General features: G+C 37.0%; 5 protein-coding genes across 5 annotated transcripts; 3 read left to right on the top strand and 2 right to left on the bottom strand.

Annotated features, from left to right (window-relative positions):
• Positions 1–1,765: 1,765 nt before the first annotated feature.
• On the bottom strand, positions 1,766–3,172 carry MONOS_2174 (Rab6b). Its single transcript, XM_067872078.1, has 6 exons — positions 3,021–3,172; positions 2,897–2,978; positions 2,769–2,846; positions 2,602–2,713; positions 2,438–2,528; positions 1,766–2,377 (listed from the first exon to the last, which is right to left on the bottom strand). The coding sequence occupies exons 1-6, from the start codon at positions 3,126–3,128 to the stop codon at positions 2,198–2,200; spliced, it is 651 nt and encodes a 216-aa protein (XP_067730334.1). The 5' UTR covers positions 3,129–3,172; the 3' UTR covers positions 1,766–2,197.
• A 42-nt stretch (positions 3,173–3,214) lies between these two features.
• On the top strand, positions 3,215–4,466 carry MONOS_2173 (putative proteasome subunit alpha type 4, subunit; the record flags this gene model as incomplete). Its single annotated transcript, XM_067872077.1, has 4 exons — positions 3,215–3,217; positions 3,281–3,323; positions 3,390–3,569; positions 3,632–4,466. 4 exons carry the CDS (start codon positions 3,215–3,217, stop codon positions 4,378–4,380), a joined length of 975 nt encoding a protein of 324 aa, XP_067730333.1. The 3' UTR covers positions 4,381–4,466.
• A 40-nt stretch (positions 4,467–4,506) lies between these two features.
• Positions 4,507–7,325, top strand: MONOS_2172 (putative laminin, alpha 3/5; the record flags this gene model as incomplete). The annotated part of the gene is made up of 12 exons (XM_067872076.1): positions 4,507–4,599; positions 4,742–4,825; positions 4,876–5,034; positions 5,116–5,256; positions 5,315–5,400; positions 5,450–5,549; positions 5,599–5,703; positions 5,865–6,065; positions 6,245–6,340; positions 6,417–6,521; positions 6,600–6,680; positions 6,830–7,325. The coding sequence occupies 12 exons, from the start codon at positions 4,507–4,509 to the stop codon at positions 7,178–7,180; spliced, it is 1,602 nt and encodes a 533-aa protein (XP_067730332.1). The 3' UTR covers positions 7,181–7,325.
• Positions 7,326–8,650: 1,325 nt separating this feature from the next.
• On the top strand, positions 8,651–20,920 carry MONOS_2171 (uncharacterized protein; the record flags this gene model as incomplete). The annotated part of the gene is made up of 2 exons (XM_067872075.1): positions 8,651–19,618; positions 19,787–20,920. 2 exons carry the CDS (start codon positions 8,651–8,653, stop codon positions 20,918–20,920), a joined length of 12,102 nt encoding a protein of 4,033 aa, XP_067730331.1.
• An 895-nt stretch (positions 20,921–21,815) lies between these two features.
• MONOS_2170 (putative Coiled-coil domain-containing protein 96) lies at positions 21,816–23,981 on the bottom strand. The gene is made up of 5 exons (XM_067872074.1): positions 23,891–23,981; positions 23,116–23,802; positions 22,931–23,023; positions 22,582–22,746; positions 21,816–22,477 (listed from the first exon to the last, which is right to left on the bottom strand). The coding sequence occupies exons 1-5, from the start codon at positions 23,933–23,935 to the stop codon at positions 22,064–22,066; spliced, it is 1,404 nt and encodes a 467-aa protein (XP_067730330.1). The 5' UTR covers positions 23,936–23,981; the 3' UTR covers positions 21,816–22,063.
• Positions 23,982–24,481: the final 500 nt, after the last annotated feature.

Below are 24,481 nucleotides of genomic sequence, written 5' to 3'. Positions count from 1 at the left end.
CATATAACAATTGTTTTCTCATTTCAGAAAAGTCTAATAAAATAGAAATAATTGAAGTTTATTAATTCGTATTAATGTTTGAGGTTTGGAGTTTTGAATATAAGCAAGTTTATTTGCGAACAAACACAAGTTGCATGGAAATATTAGAAACAAACAACAAATTCTAACTTTCGATTGCACAAAGCCAAAAAGCAGTTAGAATTTCTTCTATGATTAAAACATATAACTCAATAAATATTGAAAGAACATATATGATTTCAATTGACGTATGAATCATACCTGCTTTTATATTGGTTTATATTGCGGAAATCATAGAGGAATACTTGTTTTGAATAAGTTTGAATGCAAATAAAAAAAAAGGCTTCTCCGGGTTTTTGAAAAATTCCCGGGTTTTTTAACGATGGTAACAGGTTTTTCAGAGCTGTGTCAAATGAGTTTCGTCAATTCCATCGAAATAGAAGTTTCATTTCTTTGACATGAATGATTATTTTTGGAATCACATTTCCTCAATTTTAAATTTTTGTTTATAATTTCATGTTGAATCTTTGGAAAAGAACACTTGAAAAAATATAGGTGGTTATTTTTGAAATCATTTTTTTTTTCGGGATGTTGATTTTTCAAAGAATGTCTGTTTTTTGTAAGAAAATTCTTATTCAAAAGAGAAAAAGCATGATAATTATTTTCATATACAAATGTTATGATTAAACAAAAGATAAAAATGATTTGAATAAGCCTTTTCACTCTTCAGTGTTCTTTTATTATTATTCAAGAGATATTTTTGAACCGAAGTTTTTGAATGAAATTATATGATTTCAAAAATAATCATCCATATATATCTTTATTTTTTTGAAAAGTTCCTTTTATTTAATTTTCTGATAAAACAATAATTTCGGATTTTGCTCAAATTTCTGTTTCCACTCACGAATCTTTTTTTAAAAATGTTTGAAATAACATTATGCAGAAAAAGATTCCATTAAAGTGAAAGGTTGGTGTTCGCAGATAAAAATATCTTTTCAATATGAAATTTTTTATTTATTTGAAAATAAAAATCTGCGACTTTACAAAAAAATTTCGATATAACCGAAAATTTCAAGAAGCAAATGTCTTTCTTTGATCTCAAATATTTGTTTTTAAGGTTTTTTGCAAAGTTTTCAATTTTTCGAAAAAATTATATTGTTAAAAAAAAACCTTTTAATTATAGATAGTGAATTAAATATCGGACATTGCCCAAAATCCGGGACAAGATCGTTTTCTCGATAACTGTAAGAGAAGAAATTCTGATAATTTTCCTCTTCATGGATCTTATCCACACCAACTCATTTGATATGCTTGACTATCATATTCGTGTTGACTGAATACTGAAAAAAAAATAAAAAATTTTCGGAAAAATAGTATTTTTGGTTTCAAAGAGATCTTAATCATTTATTTTTTCCGAGCACAAATGAGGCTGTTTTGAAAGTTTTTTAATATCTAACGAGTTCTTATTAATGAGATATATTATGAGGAAAATTGTCAGAATTATTCCTTTTGCAGTTGTTGAGAAATCGATCTTGTCCAGTATTTTGTGCGATGTCCGGTATTTAGTGAAAAATCGATAAATTTGTGTTTTTTTTAGTTGTATTTTTTGCCCAATAAATTAAAATTTGTTAATTTAATCATATCGCGAAATACATTGATGTTTGGTAATGCTAATAAAAATTTTATTCACAAAAGATCTTTGTTATTCAATGGGAAAAATTGAAAAAAAAATCAAAATAGAAACTTCAATCATATTCATAAAATCTTCATTTCTATATTAATATATTTTCTAAAGCAGAAAAATATTTTAGAAAATACTCAGTTTTAAGGCTCTGAAAATGCTGTTTAATAAATAATGATTAAAAATTTGACTTCACGACTTAATTATATTTTCATCATTTTCGAAGAAAAATAAAACATTAACAAGAACATTGATGAACTGTGCTTTGACATTCAAAAATTAAAGAGAGATTTCGAACGATAAACCAAAACTGTGACTTTATATTATGATAAAATGATAAACTTGAAAAGATGAATGAAGTTTGTTTCAGATTGTCAAAGATTTAAGCCTCAAAAAGTTAACAAGATTTTTTAATACAAAAAACTTATGATAATTCATTTATAACTTTGTTTAATTAATTGTTGAAGCAAAAAGAATTAATGAAAAAAAAATTATAATTTACATGCAGCCGCAATTCTTTCCAGACTTTCCAGCTTTTGTTGACTGATTTGCAGAAACGTCCACTGGATCAGCAGGTTGAAGATGCGAAGTTGCTGATGTTGGAGGTTCCGTCCGTGATTTCACGGATTCGGTTGTAGTTTTTCTTACCAATGATGCCGAAACTACTCTGAATAATTCCTAAAACAAAGTCATGAAGAAAACAAAAATTTGAAAAAACATAATTAATAAATAACATACATCAACTCCTTCTCCTGTTCTAGAACTAACTTCATAAAATTGACATTGAAGTTTTCTTGCAAATTCTTCACCTTCATTTGTTGTAACAGCCCTGTATAAAAAAGTATTTTTTTGACGCACAAAAATTTTTCATCAAAAATCAAAAAATGATGTCAATTTCACACCTCTGAGAAGATAAATCAGTTTTTGCTCCAACAATGTATATTAATGCATTTTCTCCTCTTTCATTTCTGACTTGATCAATCCAACTTTCAACATTATCAAAGCTTGGCCTTCCTAAACATTGTTCAGTCTCTCTTGATAAAATAAATATAATTTAATTTATACAAACGGGTAATGTCGTATAATACAATTGCTGCAGATGTGTCACGAAGATAACTTGGAATTAGAGCTTTAAACCTTTCTTGTCCTGAAAATTAAAAGATCAAATTTCTTTAAGTTTTTTCCAAAATCTACAACCTGCTGTATCCCAAAGATGTAATTTCATTGCACGCCCATCAACTGCAACACTTTTTGACAAAAAATCAATTCCAACTGTTGGCTAAAAACAAATAAAACAAAAACAAAGAAATACAACAGAAACCTGGTAATTTAGATCAAAAGAATCGTACATAAATCGGGCAATAAGGCTTGTTTTTCCAACTCCTTGGTCACCCAAAAATATTATCTTATATTGCCTTATACCTGACATGTAAAATTAATGATAACAAAAATGGATTCAGAAAATTATGTGCTAAAGGGGTTATTGATCAAGACCACAATCATTTGCTGTTTGAAATGGTTTGATTGTATTTGGCTTATTTTAGGAATCTGACACATAAATTAAAAATTTTTATTTATTAGGCACGAAGATATGATTCGCAAACTACTATATTTTCTCCAGAAGGTTTGAAAGCGTTATTTACTGATTCTTTATTCAATAATTAATATTTATGACAATATTTATTACAAGGGCGATTACATCAGACCGAATATGCAATGGAAGCAATTTGCAGATCTGGAGCTGCAGTTGCTATTCGAACAAACGATGGAATCGTTATAGCTGGGATTAAACTTGCGACTCATCCACTTCTGGAAGTTACACATGAAAAGATTTTTAAAATTAATTCACGGACTGTATGTGCAGTTGCAGGTTTTAACAATTTTTCTTATTTAAGTTGATGACTTATTCAACAAACTTTTTTTTTAATAAAGGAATAACTTCCGATTCTTCAACTCTTATCGAATATGCCCGTGACATTTCTTTGGAGCATTCGATGGTATTTGATGAAGAAATGCCAATTGAAAATCTAGTTCTTGAAGTTTGTGATCTGAAACAAAGTTTTACGCAATTTGGAGGGTTGCGCCCATTTGGAGTTTCTCTTTTATTTGCTGGGTGGGACGATCATTTTGGTTTTCAGCTTTATCAGACAGTTCCTTCTGGAAGCTATGGAGGATGGAAAGGGACTGCAATTGGAGAAAAGAGTGAAGATATTATTAATTATTTGAAAAAGGGCTGGAAAGATATTGAAGAGGGGCAAAGAAAATGGATTCCTGTTGAACCAGAAATTCATGATTTGCAAACGGATTCAGATCTTCAAAGTGATAATACTTCTTCTTCAATGGCAGTTGACTCAACTTCTGTTTCGTCACAATCTGCGCAGATTGTATCGTCAAATTATGCTTCATCTTCCATTTCACAATCGAAGCATGTCATCACAAAGTCTCTTGAATGGGCTGTTCTTGTTGTTTTGAAATCTCTAATTGGAAGCGATTGCGTTGACTCCTTTGAAGATCTGAACGAAAAAATTGAAATAATGATTATTACAAAGGATGAAGCAAAACGAAAAGATGAAAATATTTGTATGGATTATGTTAGCAATGCTGAGCTTCAAGAAATAATGAATAATTATAAAAACTGGCTAACAACAAGAGAGCATTTTGAAGTCGAAGAAGATGAATAAATTTTCTTTGCACAAATAAATCATCTCACCAATTCAATTTTTTTCCATTTCATTAACAGAAAATTTGAATTTATTATTTTCGAAAACCATATTAAATTTCTGTTCAAAGGAATAAGTATTAATTTCATGGCCTTTAGGCAACGTCCAGATTCAAAAACTCTAGACGTGATCAAGAAATTTGAAATCCTTTCTTCTCAATATGAGAAAGAAAAGGCAAATGTCTGCAAACTTTTCTGAATATTTTTATTTTCATGTGATGCATTTCTAAATATATTGGATATGCATTCTCAACATTTACAAAACTTTTATCCAATCACATCATTTATTCTTCAACTTACGAAATTTATTTCTTTGAATTTAGTTTATTAGACATTCAGAAGACAATCAACGTTTAAAAAAGGAAGTCGAATCAATGTCAAAACAAATTGAATCACTTACACGACAGGTTTATTACTATATTATATTTGCAAATTCAAATTGACTCTGATTGATAAGATTCAAAACGAATACTTAGTTCGCCATCAACTTGAAGAAACAACGACTCAACAACAATCCACAATTCGAAAACTTCAATCAAAGATGGTTGTTACAGTGGAAGGCAAAGGCGTAGCAGATAAGATTCAAAAGCTTGTTGGAAAAATTCAAGAAATGAAAGTATTTTTTTATATGACACGAAGAGTTGCTTTCAACCTTTCGCAATATTCACTCTTTCATATTTATCATTTGCATCACCAGGAAGAAAGGACGCAACTCCGTGATGAAATAGACCAACTACACGATGAACTCGACGAATCGAGCACAACTATAACTGCACTTCAAAATGCGATGTTAATGAACGCGAAAAAGTCTGGCTTTGATGATGTTGATGATTACAGGGTTTGAAAACTTTTTTCCAAAAATCATTTTTTCTTTATATTTATAATTATTTTTGCAGAAAAGTCTTCAATTTCAAGTGTCAAGAAGAGAAGAGGAAAATAGAAAATTGGCTGAAGCTTTAGAAGACAAAACATCGAAATTGAAGTTTGTCATCAATTTTTTAACATCATTATTAAACAATAATATAAAACAGAATGTTACAACAAGACTTGCGAGAGGCAACAAATTTATTGGAGAAAACAGAAGAAGACAAAAATTTTTTAGACGAAAAGTTCCGAGCATCAGAAATAGAAGTTTGAAAAGTATTTTTATTTAAACAACTCATCTGATTTCCCGACTTAGTTAAACGATCTGAGAGAAGAACTGAAAACAACAAAAAGCGATCTTGAAAAAATTACAAAGAAATATTCTGGTTCAATGGCAGTGGTAAAAGAGCTTCACCAAAACGTATTATATTATTTTCATTGAGATATTCGCATTTTTTCTTTTCTTCTTGAAAATAAATGCATGCACGCATGCATTTTTTGACGATTCTGAAAATATTGTTATTGCACATTTGCAAATAACATTTTCATGAACAACTTCAATGAATTTCTGAACGCTTGCAGGAAAAGCAACTCACAACTGAGCTTGAATCACTTCAAGAATCCTCCTCCACAAAAATTGCACAGTTACAGAATGCTGTTGAACATTTAAGTGAGGAACGGGAAAATGCCACAGAGCAACTTAGCATAATGGAAAGGGAGATGAAAGACGCAGATCGTGAACGAGAGAAGATGAAAAAAGAACTTGATCGGATTTTGCTCCGGGTATGCAATAAAAATTCTGTTTCTGAAAATTTGAGTGAGTTTCGCATTTGCTTTATTTTTTGAAATTAAATTAACACGATCATCGATGTTTTGAAATGATTGTTTAATTCTTGTTTATTAATTTATTTCTTATCAACTCTTTTTCATTTGTTAATTTTTAATATTCAATATTTGAATAGAACGAATCGAGCGAAGTGCAAATGCAATCTCTTAAAGAGCAATTTGAAAATGAGTTGGAAGAAGTTACGAGCAAGCTGAAAAAATCGCAAGAGCAAGTGTGCTTCATCAGTTATTATTTACTAATATATTCACATGATTTTATCACAAATATTAAAACGCTAATGGAAGCAGAACAGGGCATTAGCAGAAGAAGTACTTGAATTGAAGCGCCTCCAAAACATTCAGGACAACGACAAAGAAAGATATGAAGAAAAACAGAAAAGCATTGAAGAAAACGTTTGAATTAATTGAGAGATCATTTTTTTTGAATAATGATAATTTTATAAACTTTTTCAAAATATTGATGCTTCATAGCTGAAAAATCAACTTACCAATGCTTCAAAAGAAGAACAAAAACGCCAAAGCGAAATCAATGAATTGAACGCAACGATCCAGGTTTGCAATAACATTTGCTTGCTGACTTTGTTTTCTAAATAAGAAATGATTTATTCTTCTTGAAACAATTGAATCATGTTTCGATGTTTATTAATTTAAAAACATAATTTAAATTGTTAAATTATGTCAACTTTTGAACAATTCAAAAGCAATTGCGTAATAAAGAAGATGCTTATAACGCTGAGATAACTTCCTTAAAGTCTCAGATAGCTGAAATGGCACAGAGGTGTGCACAAGCCGTTGCTGCAGAAGAAAAAGCAGAATCACAATTTGGGCAATTGATGGGACAAATAGAATCCATAAAGCAGAGCAAGTCAATGCTGCAAGACACGTTAATGGGAAGGATCCATGAACTCAAAGAGAAAATTTCAATTTCAGAGCAAGATAAAAGAAATGTTGAAGAAGAGCTAAGTGAAGTCAAAGCCGATAAAGCAAGATTAAAAGCGTTGCTGGAGGCTGAACATGATAGATTAATTACATTACAACAAAAAAGAGGCTGATTAAATAAATGACTTTTTCACATTATTTATGCTTTTTAAAAAAGAATAAAACATTTCACATTTCGCATTTGATATTCTTGGTTATTATTTGATTGTTTTTGAAGGGATAATATTTAACATTGAAGGCTTGCATCTAAAACTCAAAGATAATACTCTTATTTTAACTTTGAAAAATATTGAAAATATTTCTTTAACATTCGAAAATTGCGAAAAGAAAACTTAATTTCGACAACAAAAAATATGCAAAAAAATTTCTTCAACACTTTTAATTATAACAGAATTGTCAATATCATAGCAATATAATTAAACTGTTTGTTGACTTTTTTCATTATCACATAAAATTACCCATATTGTTTTTCATATATATTAAAAAACGCATTTTTCTTATCTAAAAAAAAAGCGAAAGACAACAAAGTTGCAATATTATGTATGAAAACTTACTGGTCTAACAAATTTCACAATTTATTTATTGAAATTTGCTTTTAATGGTAATATTTTCATAGGTTTGAATATATTTCAGTAATTGCGTAATGAAGCCACATCATAATACAACAGCAAAATTTGAGAGATAGAAGTTGCTATTTTCAAGCTGCTTGCTTTGGATGAAAGACATTATTCTATTTTTATTTTCGATTTTCGAGAACTGATTTCACAATAAATGAACCATCCAGCACCAGAACATTCAGTTTCCAAAAGTGATATTTTGCAAATCGTTGATACGCAGTGAGTAATAACATTTATTGCAACAATTATCATCGATTTATTCGCGAAATTGGAAAATGCGAGTGAAGAAAAGATGATACTGAAAAAGAAGACGATTCTTTGTCAAAACGGATTCTCTATTTCAAATTGAGTTGAATTTGAAGTATAATGCGAAAATGCACCACCATCGAAAGAGTATCAGGAAAAAGAGATTGATGAATAGCATTGATAAGAAAGAAAGAACAAAAAATTGATGATTGATCATTGTGAAAGTTTACATTCATCAGAATCATTACAAATATCGTGCAATTTAAGTCCAACAGCCTATTTTATTTTTTTGTTAACGGTTGACTCATCAAATAATGAAGAAAATCGGAAACAAACAAACGAAAGAGACTTTTGGGAAATATGTGGCAGAAATTTTGAACAAGTTTGATCATCAAACTTATCTTTTTAATTTTATTTTTTCTTTGTTGTTTATTTTTCTGTTAATAATTGGACCGTTATTTAGAGCATCTTTTGAGTAATTTCACGAAAATTGCGAAAAATCGTCTTTGACACAGAAATGACCATCTTTGCCTTCTGATCTTCTGTGAAAATCTTCAATATGTTTGTTCTTCAAAAGTTGAGCAGGATATAATTTTTTTGGAAAAATAATTTTTATCAGAGCAAAAATTTAATATTCGATTTTGATCTTGGCAGAAAATATTGATTGTTTGGAGAGAAGGTATTTTCTTCTATCTGAGACGGGGCGAGAAGCAGTTATCGATGATTATTGTTCTTTTCTATTTAATTCTCATGAGCTGCTCAACAGAAAGTCCAAAATCCGACTGTCAAGGTCAAAGTTCAATAAAGACTGAAAACATTGATTTCTTTGAAAAGAGGAGTGATGAGAAGCCTTTTTTATCTTATGACATAAAACATAAGTGGGGGATTGAAGGATCTTCATTCGCAAAAGAGATTGGAAAAACAAAAGGAAATCTTTATCAAAAGTTGACTAATAGTCAGATATCTTCGCAATTGGGCTTGACAAACACTTCGCTGACAACGCAGAAGATTCACTTTGATCAGAGCAGCGTTCGTTCAATTATTGATGCTGGAAGGCAGTCGCTTGTTTTTGTTGATCAATGTGTGATAGCCATTTCGTGCTGTTCTGAATCAAATATGTTCAGGAGCTCTGCCAGCACATTTCTCATCAAAAATTTGACACTTCTTTCATTGGAACCAACGACAAGTATTTCTTCTCTTGTTGGCCCTGGAAATCGGTTGCCTATTGAAACTCAAGAAAATGATGTGAACATTGTTGAATCGTCATTTATGTCATTTGCGCTGACTGAGATTCCATTTGTGTCATCTGTGCCTTCTTCGATTATTTCAATCGTTCATTCAGATTTTGCCAACGTGACTGCAACAGGACCAAGAGATTTTCGAACAGCTTGTGATAAGTGTTGTTGCTTGGCGATTATTGACTCTTGCAGTTTCACAGAGGTGGATAATGTTCTGGATGGAGAAATAGTGAGTTCAATTAATGGGCAATCAGCGATGGATGCCTTTAACACTTCATTCGCTCGTTGCAGGAAAACAGGAAATGACTTAAAGATTGAAGGAAACATAATAATGAAGAAGCAAGATCTTGGAGAGAGAAATGACACTCTGCAATTCATTGCATGTGAATGGCACAACACTTCATCAGCCTTTACAAATGAATCAGTTTCTGATAGCAGTACAAAATACTCAGGAGGGGCAATCGGAATTTATGGTGAAGATAATTGCGTAGTGATTGTTGAAGATTGCTTGTTTGACACATGCACTTGTCAGAGATACGGAGGAGCAATCATGGTATATTATGGGAAGAGTGTTCAATGGAAAAGAAACGTTTTTGAAAGATGTGATTCAAGAGGCGACGCAGGTGTTTCGCTTTTGTTTTGCATCGTGCAGTGCACTTCTATTGAAGATTGCGTTTGTCGAAACACTTCCGCTAGAGCATATGGTGGTGGAATAAGAATTCAAGCATGCCGCTCAACAGGCTGTGAAGAAGACGGACCAATTGTTAGCAGATGTTATTTTGATACATGCGATGTGAAATCCAGCATTGGAGGTGGAGCACTTTTGTTTTGTAGCATGTCATATACAATGAAAACACATGAATGCACTTTTAAGAACTCGACAGCTTCCTTTGGAGGCGGTGTCTATTATTATTTTCTATTTTCAGGAACAATAAATTACCAAATGATTGTTTTCTCTTTCTTTCACAACAACTCTGCTTACGATCAAAAAGGGAATGACATATATATATATGACAATACATCTGTAATTGGGGAGAATTTCATTTTGTGTGTTTCTTCGTTTTCAACAAGAGCAGAAGGCAACAGAGTGTATCACTCAGCACTTGGAGAAAAGAACAGTTGGCTTCCGAATGGGATACTGGAACGTTTTGTGAAAAAAGATGGGGTTGACAAAGATTTTTGTGGAATCGATGAGGGTTCTGCATGCCAGTCGATAGAATATGTAGTGGAGAGCTTTTCAGATTCTGGAGAACAGCGATTGAAGCTGCTGGAGAGTGTGTTTTCACCAAAAAGGGGAGTATCAAGACCTTTGAGGGATATCGTTGTGAGAGGCGTTGCTCAGGAGCAGTGTGTGATCAAGACTGAAAATCTTCCTGGCCAGTTCTTGTTTGAAGTGTCGAGTGGATCGCTGTTGGGGTCGAATTTCAGTGTGGAGCATTCAGCAGCAAAGCAAGGGATGACACTCTTTGCAGTGAGCTCAGTGGGAAAGATGAAACTGAACAGAATGAAGCTATTTGCATCTGAAGATCATGGATCTGGTCTGCCATTCACATCCCCGCTGATTATTTGCTCAGGAGCTGGAACGCTGAATGTGGACGAGCTTCAGATAAGTGGATTATTTTTGAGTAATTGCTCTGTGTTTAATTCGCTGGTGGGAGGCATTGAGCTGAAGAATGTGCTGGTTGAGAACCTCCAAAGGCTTCATGGAAATGGAAGTGTTGTCAATGAGGTGGTTGGAAGTGGTGAAATGGTTGATCTGAGCAATGTGTCACTGAACAATTGCAGCTGCCAAGAAGGAGATGGTGGGGGATTTTGTATTCGAGTGAAGAGAGGAGGTTCATTGAGGGTGGGGAACTGGAGCAAAACAGCTTTGAAACAGTGCAGTGTGGCAGACGAGGAAACAAAGAAAGGAAAAGGGGGAGGGATGATGATTTGTGTGGAAGATGGAGGAGAGGATATTATTCTTGAGGATGTGCAGTTCAGTGGATGCTCGGGTTGGTGGGGAAGGAATGTGTTTGTGGAGGCGAGGGAATTGTCGAGGGTTGTGAGCAGCACGAGTGTGTTGTTTGGCACAACAAAGATGGAAAACAAAGATATGATGGGAATGGAGGATGGATGCGGAGAAGAGGCTGTGCCACTGCTGGCATATTTGGCTGTGTTTGGAGGGAGCGGATATGTGGGAGGGAGTGGGATGAGGGATTTCAGTGGATGTGGGACCAAGAATTATCCCTGCCGCACAATTGGAAAAGTGGTTCACTTGCGATTTGGAGATGGAAAGAGAGCGATTGTGGTGCAAGAAGGGTTTGTGTGGAAGGAAGAGACGGTGATGGGAAATGAAGAATGGGAATTGAAATGTGTGAGCGAAAGAACAGCTGTGCGAGTGGAGTGTCCAGAGATGCTCAGTGGGAAAGCAGTGATTGTGAGCAGAATGAAAACATCAATGACAAACATTCGATTTCAGCTGGCTCCATTTCAGGGTTCAAGTGAGAAAGTGTTTGTGGAATGCCAAGCAGGGAGCATGCTATTGTCGTATTGTGAAGCAGAGATGGCAGAGAGTGGAGATGAGCTGATGAACACTTTTGCAAAGGCAAGTGGGGGATTGCTGAAATTTGTGAATTTCAAGATGAGAAATGTTGTGTTTGGGGATATTTCTGCAATTGTTGGTGTTGAGAGCGAAGCTGGAACAGAGCTAGTGATGGAGAATTGCTTGTTTGATTCTGTGAAATTGGGCGGAGGAAGTGCTGTGAGTGTGAGCAATGTGAATGTGATGAATGCGACAAAAAGCAATTTCACAAGCATCACTCGTGCAACTGGAGATGGAGGAGGGATGAGTGTGGCTGCATGTGGAGAGACTGGATTGCATTCTGCACTCATTGAAGAGTGCACATTCAATGCTTGCTCAGTGAATGAAATTGGAAAGGGAGGAGGAGGGATGCACTTGCACATTGCAAAGACGAATGTTGTGAAAGTGAACAAGTGTTCGTTTTGCTTGTGCACAGCAACAGCTACACCTGGAAAGGGATTGGGGGGAGGGTTTTTGATTGAGGCGGATGAAGCTGATGCAAACTTTGTGGTTTCTTTGCCATCATTTGGCGAAGGCGGAGCGAATAGTGCAGAATATGGAAATGATCTGTTTATGGAATCGCCTAATCTGACAGAGAGTGTGATTGAAGAAAGATTTCCATTTGGAAAATCCATGCAGTTGTCTGAAGTGGATGGGATGAGAGGCTTTGATGGGGCTGATCGTCTGAATGCCATACCACTTGTGTATTTGCTGCACGATGTGGGAAGCACGATTTCCGCATCCTCAGCGAATGGACTGGATGTGGTTGGATGCGGATTTATTGAGTATCCGTGCAAAACAGTGGGATATTCGTTCCAGAGGCAGCAGGAGCAAGAAAAAGATGTGGAGGTTGTGGGTGTGTTTGAGCTGAATGAGAGTGTTTCTCTGAGCCACGAGAAAGGGTGCTTTGTTCATGGAAAAAGTGAAATGAGCGAAGTGATTGTGCATGGAAGCGCCTCTGGTGAAACAGGGCTTCTGCATATGAAAGGAAATGGGCAGCCGAATTCTTGTGTGAAGCTGTTATTATTTTCTGTTCCCGGATCTGCTCAGGAGCATGAGGCGCTTTTCAGCCAAGAAAGCAAGGGGACATTGAGAATCGAGAACTGCTCATTTCGATCTCTGAGCGAAGGTGCAATACGCACATTTTGTGTTGTTGTTGCGAGCAATGGAAAGACAGAGCTGGCATTTGTGGCAGTTGACAATATGTGTTTTTCAGGGAGTAATCTGGCGAGGATAGAGGGAGCAGCAGCAGTGGATATTGCGAATATGAAATCTCTGAATGCCACTACCTCGTCCGAAACGGGATTGGTGTATGTCTGTGGAGCAGAAGCTCAACTGAATGTTAAGAATTCTGTGTTTGATAATGAAGGGTCAGGAAAGGAATGCAGGATTATCAATTCATGTGGAGCCAAAGGTGTTATATTGGAGGAATGTGTGCTTAAATCAGGAATCGTGAGAGGAAGGAACGGATCAGCTGTATGTTGCGTTGTGGGTGAGGAACAAATATTGAAGATAGTTGGAGGAAACTTCGAGAGCTGCGAAAGCACAGGGGGAAATGGAGGAGGAATATTTGTGAAAGTGAAGGCAGGAGGTTTGACAGAGTTGGGAAACACTTCATCTGTGCAGGCTATTGAGTGTTCAGATTGCCATGCTGGAAGTGTGGAGGATAGTGGAGGGCGTGGAGGAGGGATGTATTTGTCTGTGGATGATGAGGTGAAAGCATTCTGCATTCAGAATGCGGTGTTTGATGGATGCAGCGCAACAAGAGGAGGGAATTGGGTGTTTGTGGAAGGCAAGGAGCTGAAGAGGATTGTGAATGGAACGACAATTGGATTTGAGTTTGAGAAGGCAGTTGAGATTGCGAGGCTGGATGATGTTGGAGGATGTGAGTCGAATGCAGTGGATCAAGTGATCCCGCTGGCAGTGCTGTTTCGAGGGATGCCAGCTGTGGGATGTGTGGGTGGAAGTGGGATTGATTATGAAGTTTGTGGATTCAAAGATTTTGCATGCAAAACGATAGAGCATGCGGGAAGTGTGCTTTTTGGGAAGAAGAATGCAACATTGAAGCTGCAGAGCTCATTTGTGTTTGAGAAAGATATTATTTTGGATGCACAACCGATGGATATTTGCGGAGAAGCGAACGGCACATTGATCAAAGTGAAAGAGGATGGAAATGGGATCGGGAAAGGAATGATTGAAACACAACAAGATATCAGGTTGCATGGAATGGTATTTCAGCTGCCGCGATCAGAAGGAGATGGAAGAGAAAAATGGATGATGTGTTGCAGTTCAATGAATCTGAAGATTGAAGAGTGCGACTTTGTGAATGAAAATGGTGTTGTTGGGATGGGGATTGTGGCTGTTTCAGGAGGCAGAATGGAAATGACACGTTGCAGAATTGAAGAATGTGTGTTTGTGAAGGCAGGAGTTATATTGTTTGATGGAAATGAGGCTGAAGGAGTACTGGATGGTATTTATATGAGAAATGTGGGAGTCAGTGAAGAAGGGAGTGTTGTGAGGGCAAAGGCAGGAGGAAATGTTGAGATTGCAAACAGTGAATTTCGAGAAAGAAATGAGACAGATGGAAATGTGATCAGAGTGGAAGGAGATATCAGCGTTGGAATGAGGAACAGCACATTTTCAGGGTTGAAGCGAGGAGCAGGAAATGGAGGAGCGATTGATGGAAAAGTTGGAGAAGCAGAGAGGGTGGAGATTGTGAACTGCACATTGGAGCACAATGGATGTGATGCTGGAGGGTCACGAGGTGGAAGTGTGATTGTGGAAGTGGATGATGGAGGGTATTTTGGATTTGATGAAAACACTGTGAACCGCAGTACAGTTCCATCGGGAAGTGGGTTTGGAGGAGGGCTGTATATGAACTTGTGGGGAACTAGATCAGAATACTCGATGAAGAAGATTGTGTTTGATGAGAATGGAGCATTGAAGGGGAAAGATGTGTTTGTGGAGTGCATCCAACCTCGACTGATGATTGTTGGGGTGCTCTGGAATGGATCAGCACAGAACGATACAGCAGAAGATCGGCTGTGGGTGCTTGATCGATTGTCAGAGACCACAGAGGGGGTGACGATGATGGAGTATCTGTTTCCGAGCTCGTCGCGATTTGTGTTTGTGAATGGAAATGGGAGCAATTCGACACTGTGCGGGTATCGAGAGCTTCCATGTGAATCTGTTGATTTGGGATTTCAGCTGATGAACACCACGCATTCCATCATCCAGCTGCAAGCAACAACGCCAGTGAGTGGGCAGATTGATCGAAATGGAGATTCGTTGACCATCCAAGGAGACGAAAGCAAACCATCGCTTGTGATTGGGGGAGACGCGCAGTTTGTGCTGAGCAGTGGTGAGGCGCTGACACAACTTGTGTTTTCTGATGTGAAGTTTGACCTTTCAGGAGTGAATGGAGGTGGAAGTGCTTTCGATTGTGTTGTTGAAGCGTGTGCTGGACAGTGTTCATTTGTTGGTGATATCTTTTGGAGTGGTGGAGAAGAGGGAAATGGAGCTTGTGAGAAGTGGATTGTTGTTGGAAAAGGGGGCACAGTCAGATTTGATGATTGCGAAGTGAGGAGTGTGATATTTTTTGGAGAAAGAGGGATCATTCAGGCGAGAAGTGGGACTGTCATACTGGCAAAAACACTAATTACAGGATGTTCAGGGAGAGAAGGAAGTGGGTTTGTTGTTGTGTGTGATGGAAGCAGTTGCACAGCAGATGGATGCACTGTGGATAACTGCTGGTGCACATATGATGGAGGTGGATGGAAGATTGAAACAGGGGGGAGAATGAAGATGATGAATGGGAGCACAATTTCTGGTTGCAAGTCAGTGGAAGGAAGGGGAGGAGGAGGGAGCTGTGTTGTGGGATTGGGAGGAGAGTTAATAATGAAGTGGGTGCGAGTGGAGATGTGTTCTGTGGATGAGGGGAAAGGGAGAGGTGGAGGAATATTTATTCAAGTTGAGGGAGCCGATGGAAAAGGGATGAATCTGAGGGAAGTGTGGTTTAAGGAGAACAAAGGAAAAGAAGGGAAAGATCTGTTTTTGGAATGTGTTGACTTGAACAACACTGCCACACAGGCATCGATTGCTATTGATTTATTTGATGAAAATGGAGTGAGAATTGCAGATATGGCTGGGGTGGATGAAGTGAACTTCGATGAGAGTGTTGATTTGATGTTGTTCCTTGTGGAGCGTCGAGCGGGTGTGGTGGTTGTGGATGGAGGAAAAGGAATTGATGTGAAGGGATGCGGAAGCGAGGCTTTTCCTTGCAAATCGATCTGGAGTGGAGTGGGGCACTTTGACGATTCAGCCGAGAGATACTTGCAGATTGTGAATGTTGGGAGCGTCAAAGACTGTTATGAATTTCTGGAGGAAACAAGTGTTGTTGGAGTGACTGGAGGAGAACGAGAAAAAGTGATTTTGGTAATTCAAGGAAATCCAAAGAGAGATGGAGTGTTTGAAGCAGTATTGACAGCACGTGCAAGTCTGACAATTGGCAGGGTCTCGTTGGAATTGCCAAGCAAACTGGAAAACGAATTGAAAGCGGCAATCATCTCAAAAGCAGGAACGCTAACTCTTGAAAGCTGTCAAATTGTGTGTGAAGCGGAAGTGAAGTTTGGGGTGATTGAGGCAAGTGGCGATGGAGTGGAATTGATAAATTGCCAGATGGAGTCTTCGAGTTTTTCAGTTGTTCCGTTTCTTCTTCTTGCAAGAGCAGTGATTGAAGGATGCAACTTCACAGGAATCAGGACAGATGGTGGAAAGAAAGGAGGAGTGGCTGAGATTGAAGTTGGAAGGGAAGGGAATGTTGTTGTGAACAGAACGCGGCTGATGAAGTGCGGATGCAGTATTGAAGACGGAAAAGGGGGATTTGCTTTCTTGAACACCACAAACACAGAGGAAAGTCCGCGATTTGTGTTTGAAGGACTGGTGTTTGATCAGAATGAAGCATGGCTGGGAAGGAATGTGTTTATTGTTGATTGTGATCTCAACGAGTCTGTGAATCAGGATGCATTCATATTCAATTATGGGAGTGGAGAAGGAGACACAGATGGGAACATGTTTGTGGGGAGTGATGGCAAGTTTGTTGAAACGGATTTGCTTAGATTTTTGGTTTCCTATGAGGGATGGGAAGTGTATGTTGGAAAAGAAGGTTTTGATGTGGCAAGGTGTGGAAGACAAGAAGATCCATGCAATTCGTTTTGGAAAGGGATGGAACAACTGAAAAGCGAAGGGGAATCTCGTTTAATGTTCGTTTCTGAAGAAACAGTTATTCAGGATGAGCATGATTTGGAAGAGTTTGAAATGAAATCGGATGGGAAGAGAGACGAGTCAAAGAAGAGCAGAGTGGTATTTGAAAAGAAAGCAAGTGTGGGAGAATTGTGGTTTATCAGGAGTCATGGTGGAGTGCTTGTGGAAGATATATGCTTTGAGCAGGCAGAAGCGTTTGAAGAACATGTGAAAGCTCTTATTTGGAACGAAGGAGGTCTGTTGAACCTCAGCGACTGCTCATTTGTTTCAGCTGCGAAAGATGGGAGTGAGTTTTCCTGCTCGCTTGTGTTTGCAAAGCAAGGGGTGCTGATTGTGCATTTGTTCAGGATGGAGTCGAGCAACATTGGCGACAGTGTGTTTGCTGTTGGGGATGAGGCCACATGTGTGATTGAGAAAGCAACTATTTCCGGAGTGAACATGAATTGTGATGCGATTGTGAAGATTGTTGGAGAGGAAAATGCACTTGGAAGATTCGAAACAAATCTTGTTGGAAGCGTTGAACTCAAGGATTGCATTCTGGAGGGTGTTCAAGGAAGGAGCGATCGGTGCAGCGTCATGCGAACAGACACAGGAAAGGGAGTGATGATGAAGGTGAATGGAAGCGTTGCAAGTGACTGCAGAGCAAAGCAAAGCTTGCAAGGAGGGGTTATGGAGCTGTGGATTAATGGAGGTGGAAGGATGAACATGGTGAACAGCAGTATTGTTCGGTGCAGCTGTTCAGACATCGGAAAGGGAGGAGGGGTGTATGTGGGGAGCAATGAGACAGGAATGTTGGATTTTGAGTTCAGGACGATGGTATTTGTGGCGAATACAGCAGGGGTTGGGTGTGATATTTTTGTTCAGTGTTTCAGCATATCGTCGCAGATCAATGAAACGCAATTCCGATTTGACCTCAGGAAGATCTCGGATCAAGAAAAAGGGATTTGTGGGATAGACAGCACAGAGCACAAGACAGACACGAATCTTCTGGATTTCATCACTGTATATCTTTCGGACACTATATATGTTTGCTCAGAGCAATCAAGCGGAGGGAAGAATGATCGTCAGTGCGGTGCGCCCTTGCTTCCGTGTGCCACGATTGATTATGCGTTGGATCATTTGACAGGGGAATATGTGAGTGAAATGTATGTTGTGGAGCAGGCAAATCTCGAAGGTGAAGCGGAGCTGAATGAGATGGAACTCTCATCGCGACTGAGAAATCCATGTGTTGTTAATGTTGGTGCATCCATCAATGGAACAAGTGACTTCATTATTCAGGCAATCAACAATGTTGCCATAAGTCGAGTGTGCTTTGAGTATTGTTCGACTTCAAGCGATTCGCACTCGTCATTCCTATGTGTGAAGAGTGGTCTTTCAACATTGGGCAGTTGCTCATTTCGAAGCAGTTCAATGATTTCAGAAAGAGCTTCTGTTGGATATCACATTATTCGAGTGTTTAACGGAGGTTGCTTGCTGGAACGATGCTCTGTGTCTGAATTGCATCTCACAGTGAGCGCTATCAACGGGGAATCTGATTCAATCAGCATTATTTCGAGTGTGTTTGAAGATGTATCATTTGAAGAGCCTATCATATCACTAACTTCAAAAGTGTTGATGGAATCGAAGGATGAAAAAAGGATATCGTTGCTTCAGAGTGTGAGGGTTGAAAATGTCACTCAACAAAGTGATCAAGTGCCATTGGAATTCAGTGAGTTAATTCATCAATTGGAGCTGTCAAATTGCTCAGTGAGCATCGCTGTCGCGAAAGGGTATGGTTCTTGCGCAATGGATATCAATAAATGCGCAAGCGCTTCAATGGATTTGTGTTTGTTTGATGGATTGAGAAACAAAGATGGAAAAGAGAAGGATGAAAACACTGACCTGGAGGGAATATGCAAATGGAATGAGTCGCTGATTCGTCTGAGTGATTCAAATGTAATGATGAAGGATACGAGTGTCGTTAACTCTTCCATTGGTGGTCTTTCTATTTGTGGAGGAAGCGTGACAATAGAAGCAGGGAATTTCACGAACAACAACCCATCAATTGAAGGATATCCATCACTGAGAAGAAATATCATTTGCTCAGATTCAGGAGTGTTGAATGTGATGAATTTGAAAGGAGGAGATGGATTGAAGGATAATTCTTCACTTTGGATATTGGATGAAGGATGCGAGTTGAGCGGGATGATGGAGGAGAGAGGATCACCACTATTCATCCCAGTTGTGGAAGAGGCGAGGAATGAGACAGGATCTGAGGGAAGAACAATCATCACGCTGAGTGGGAGACTTCTTCTACCATGTGATGTTTGGTTGAAGTTGAGCTTCAGGAATGGAAGGGAAGAGGTGGTTGAGAGCTATGGGATTGGAGAAAAGGAAAGTGTGTCAGAGAACGAAATTGTTGCAGTTGTTTCATCGGTTCAGATGGGAGCAGTGGGAGCAGAGACAGAAGTGAGTGTGAGTCTTCTGTTTGGAAAGATTGATTCGCCTTCATCGACTGATTTGTTTATCCTGAAGAACAGAAGCGAAACCGAAGGAAAAGGAGATGACAGAATTGTTGAAGGAGAGAAAGAAGGAAAATCATTTTGGCCAATAATTGTTGTTGTCATGGCAATAATCCTTTTAATTGTTCTCATTGTATCAGTTGTTCTGGCCATTCGATGGAGAAAGCAAAAGAGAAGGACAGAGGAACTTGAAGTGATTGTGGAAGACACAGTGAAAAAGGATCCGAAAGCATTTGAGATGGTGACGATGGAGATGTCACCAGAGGAGCAGTGGAGGAGAGCAGAGAGGGAGGCTGAAAAGAAGAATGAAGAGAGAATGAAGAAGAGGGTGTATGAGAAAAGCTTGGGACACTCAGAGTCATCAGAGCATTTGCTGAGTGAGAGTGGCTCCACTGAATACATTTTGGGAAGGGACTCAGACAAGATTCCAGAATGGATGCTGGAGAAAGTTGATGAGAAAGAAGTTGAGGAAGAGACAAGGAAGCGAACACCGTCGCCATCCATTTCATCCACTTCAACCACAGATACTTCAGACACGGAATCCACATTTGTTCGAGGGGAGGATCTGTGCCCAACAACCTCATCCATGTCGAATCTGGTGGATGCAATGGCATGCTCGTCTCCACATGAAAAATTGATTGTGGATCTGAGGGATTCATTGTTCATGCTGCTTCATGGAAGGAATGAGAAGAAGGAGATGGCGATTGGGAGTATTCAGGAAAGAGAGCAAACAGCTGCACAGATCCTGTTCTGGGTGGCCAATCTGGCACTCCATTCATTTGATGAGATGGAAAACCCTCTTCAATCATTGAATAATCTGAGTCCGCACATTGTTCTGTTCTCAAAACACATGGTGATCTGCGTTGTGATGCACTCTGACTTATTGTCAGATGATGATTCAGATTCATCCTCCATCTCATCATCAACAGTTGTGACATCTACCAGTGACGATGATGGTAATGATGATGACTCCCTTCCCTCATCAGCATTTGAAGAGGATGAGGATGCCTTCAAAAAAGAGTGCCTGAGGTGGAAGGCACCAGAGCTGCAGATGAACAAGAAGATGGGAGCAACAAAGGAGTCAGTGTCGTTCTCGATTGGGATGATGCTGTGGGAGTGTTTGACCCTTCAAATCCCGTTTGGAGAGTATGAGGCAGAGGTGGCAGGGCAGAAGATTGTGAATGGAGAGAGGCCAAACGTAGAAATAGAAAAGGGAGCATCATTCACAGAAATAGTTCACCATGCACTTTCTCCTCATCCGGGCAACCGCCCAACTCTCATTGTAATGAAAAGAGAGTTTATTCAACATTTCCCGGCAGGAGCTGCTATGCTCACAGTATCAGATGCCATTGATTTCGAGAACGAAAGCGAAGACGAGGACAGCAATACCATAAAATCAATATCATTATTAGGTAGTAGATATTGAAGGGAAAATTCCAGGTAGATTGGATGAGCACAAAAAATAAATACCTGTAGAATTATTGTTGCATAATCACTTGCAATCAATGCTTTCAAATAGAATATTTACTCTTTGAAAGTTTTCAATCCATCCAGATACCTATAATATCAAAAACACGACGAAAACACGTAAATTGGAAAGAATGAAATGGGAAATATTTACAGATAAAAGTTTATTTGAATGATATTTTTAGTAATCAATCTGAGCAAATTCAATTTGTTATCACTAATTTTTTTTTCAGATCTTCTTTTAGAGTTCACATCACTTCTCTCTCAAAGAGCGGGACATTAAAACAGACTTGCTAATGCTTCATGCGAAAGAAAAATAGTAATGTCTCCATCCTTTTCTTATTCAAACCTAAAATGGCTGATCCTTTAACAAATCAAACTTTCGTTCGAGTTTTGATCAAAATTTTAATATCAATGGGATTTTGATAAAAATTATATTTCTTTTCAACATCATCATGTACTGTGTGTATTATCAGTTCAGGCTCAATTTTTCTAAATCCCATTGAGATTAAAATTTTGATCAAAACTCGAACGAAAGTATGATTTCAAAAAGGATCAGCCAAATATATAAAAAATAAATATTGAGAAATAAAACTCAAACATAACTTCCAGCAAAAGAAAAAAAGAAAAATTGGAAATTAACGTTGTTTCCGAAAAAAAAAAAAAAAAAAAAAAAAAAAAAAAAAAAAAAAAAAAAAAACAAAGCTTTTTAGAAAAAAATAGAAAAACAATCAAAGTCAAAAGTTTATGATAGTTTCTTAGAATTACAACAATACCATTGCAGATATCATTTTTTACAAATTCTTTTCGGGAAAAGCTTTATCTTCGTTGTTCAATAAATATTTTTTTGATATAATATCAGTTTATTTATAATTTAGTCAAATGAAGTTTAATTTTGATTATGCAATTAATATTAAATATATTATCCATTTCCCAAATTAAATCTTCAAACTTTATGTTTACATATTACTGTTTTTTTTTCTTGATTCGAATAATGATTGATATGTACATTTTATATAAAAAACTAGATGTCTCCAAATATTTATTTTTTTAAAATAATCAATTCTAATACCATTTCTTTTGTTGTAACCTGTTATCCCTTTCATTCCCTTTTTGAATTGTCGTCATTACTTGAGGATGGTGCTGCTGATGATCTCAGTGTTGACGAGGCAGTTTGCTCCATCCCATCTTCCTTTTCTCCCTTTTGCCCTTCAATCAGTTCTTCAATCATTTCTCCTTCGATATCATCATCGTCTCCTTCCCCTCCTTCCTCTTCTTCATCACCCAATTGTACCTTGTTTCCTTCTTGCGCAGCTTTTAGCAATTTCTCACTAAATCCAGCAACGTTTTCACCCGTTACAAGTTCGTATTTGTGCTGCAATCCAACGAGCTTCTTTTTTAATGTATTTTGCTTCTTCCTGCGTTCTTTGAAATCTCGCAACAGTTCTTCATTGCCAACTAATCCATTTTCCTGTCTTAAACGCTGATTATCCACTTTCAAATGATCACGCTCAAGCTAACGGTAAAACAAAAATTTATGGTAAAAAGTTAAAGGAAACATTTAAAATATTGAAAAAATATATGTTGTAGCAATTAAAGTTAATTAATAAAATATCTCACCTTTATGTTTGCCAATGCATCTCTTTTTCTGGTTGTCTCTCTTTCTAACTCAGCAAGTCTTTCCTTAAGTTCTGAATTTGCTGAATGCAAAAATTCTAATTTCTCAGTGAAGTGTGAAAGAACGTGCACAGTCATGTTTATCTTTTTCCGTAGTTTTTGCAATTCCTAATGTTATAAAATTAAAATAATTATTATTAAAAAATTTGTATTATGTTCATAAAAAAGATCAAGTCGAAAAAAATAATGTTAGATAAGTTTCAATAATAAATATTCATATTCATATTTGTTAACATATAAAATCAAATTATAAATTTATGTGCAAATAAAAGAAAAATCAAAAGTTACAAACTTCAGTTCGCTCTTCTATTTTTTCGTTAAATGTTTGGTTCTCAATCTTCAACTGCTCAAAGTCAATCTGATGTCTTTGCGTTTTAGCATCATCCTACAAATTCGCGATTGCAATCACATAAATTTCAAATAAAGAAATAATTTTGAGACTTAACATTTCAAAAATATAGAATTTTCATAACATACAACTTTTTTATGCTGCTCCTCAAATTTAGAAAGTGTTGTTTGAAGTGTGGTGTTTCGAAGACGTTTTATTTGAATTTCTTCATCTTTCTGACGATCTCTTTCCATCATTTCTTCAATCTTGTTATCGTCAATTGGTTTACCTGTCGTTTTAAAGCGAGATCCTTGTGCTACAGTCCGCTTAAATTTGTCGAAAGCATCCGCTGCTTCACGCAATTCTTCCTGCGCCTCTTTAAGTCTTCTTGTTGCATCTTCAACAACAAACTGAGCATCTTCATCAACGGAATCATACTCTTGACGAAGTGCTTCAATCTTTCGAAGTGCATCATAAAATTGTGGCTTTATTTCTTCTTCTGGTCTTTCTTCTTCACGCACGTCAGAAGGATTCGAAGCAAGATATGCTGCATATTTCTTTTGCAAATCATGATTATCAGCTGTAAGCTGTCCATATTCCAAATAAGCCTTTTCAATAAACTCTTTGAACTTATCATCTGATAACTCATCAAATAATAGGGCAGCCTCCCCTGGAACATCTTCATGATATTCTTGTTCATTTTCATCTTTCCAATCTTCTTCCTGCTCTTCATTGCGTCCTTCTTCATCTTCTTCTCCATCTCTAAATTCTTCATCCAAATCGTCAGTTTCTCGAATGTCATCAATTAAATTTTGTTCAATCTCATTTTGATCAGTCTTTCATAAATTACAGATGATTTTGTTGTGTTTATATTTTGCGCAAATCAATAAATTTTACATCATAAACATGTGAACAAATTCAAACTTCTATGAGATTTTCTTCTGGATTTTCACCAGAAACAGTTGCCATCAAAAAAACGAAAAAAGAAAAATAACCGTCAGATCCTTTTCAAAAATAAGTTTTGCTTTTGATCAAAACATATTGAAACTTCCCAGTTAATACAAAATCTCTCAATATATTATACAGTCCAATGAAATAAGTGAGATAAATGCTGATGAAAAATTTTGTTAACCCTTAAGTCTTCAAAATGAGCTGCTGGAAGGCTTTTCACAGCATTATGTTTATCATTTGCACGGGTTCACTTCCCGAGCAAAGGATATCAATTGTAAGCGTACTTTTACGTCTTGCTTTATTCACTTTTAGTTTTTTCTTTTATTAAAGAAAGTTATTGAACAATTATTGTGACATTTTGATTAAAAAACAAAGTAATTGCAATTTTTTCTCAATGGGCAGCAACTATAATACTTATTAATTCTTATTCATCATTAATTTAGTATGTTTAAAGTTTCATTGTAAGAAAATTATACACGTGCTTTGTAATCTTTATACAAAAAATGAATTCACCTTCAACTTTTTCCGGACACATTTTCTTTCTAATTCTTTTCTGATGCGTTC

This window comes from Monocercomonoides exilis (assembly GCF_001643675.1).
Source record: "Monocercomonoides exilis strain PA203 chromosome Unknown scaffold14-1859848, whole genome shotgun sequence".
NCBI classification, from domain to species: Eukaryota; Preaxostyla; order Oxymonadida; family Polymastigidae; genus Monocercomonoides; species Monocercomonoides exilis.
The sequence above is the reverse complement of the archived record's forward strand: the minus strand, read 5'-3'. Positions and strand labels throughout refer to the sequence as shown.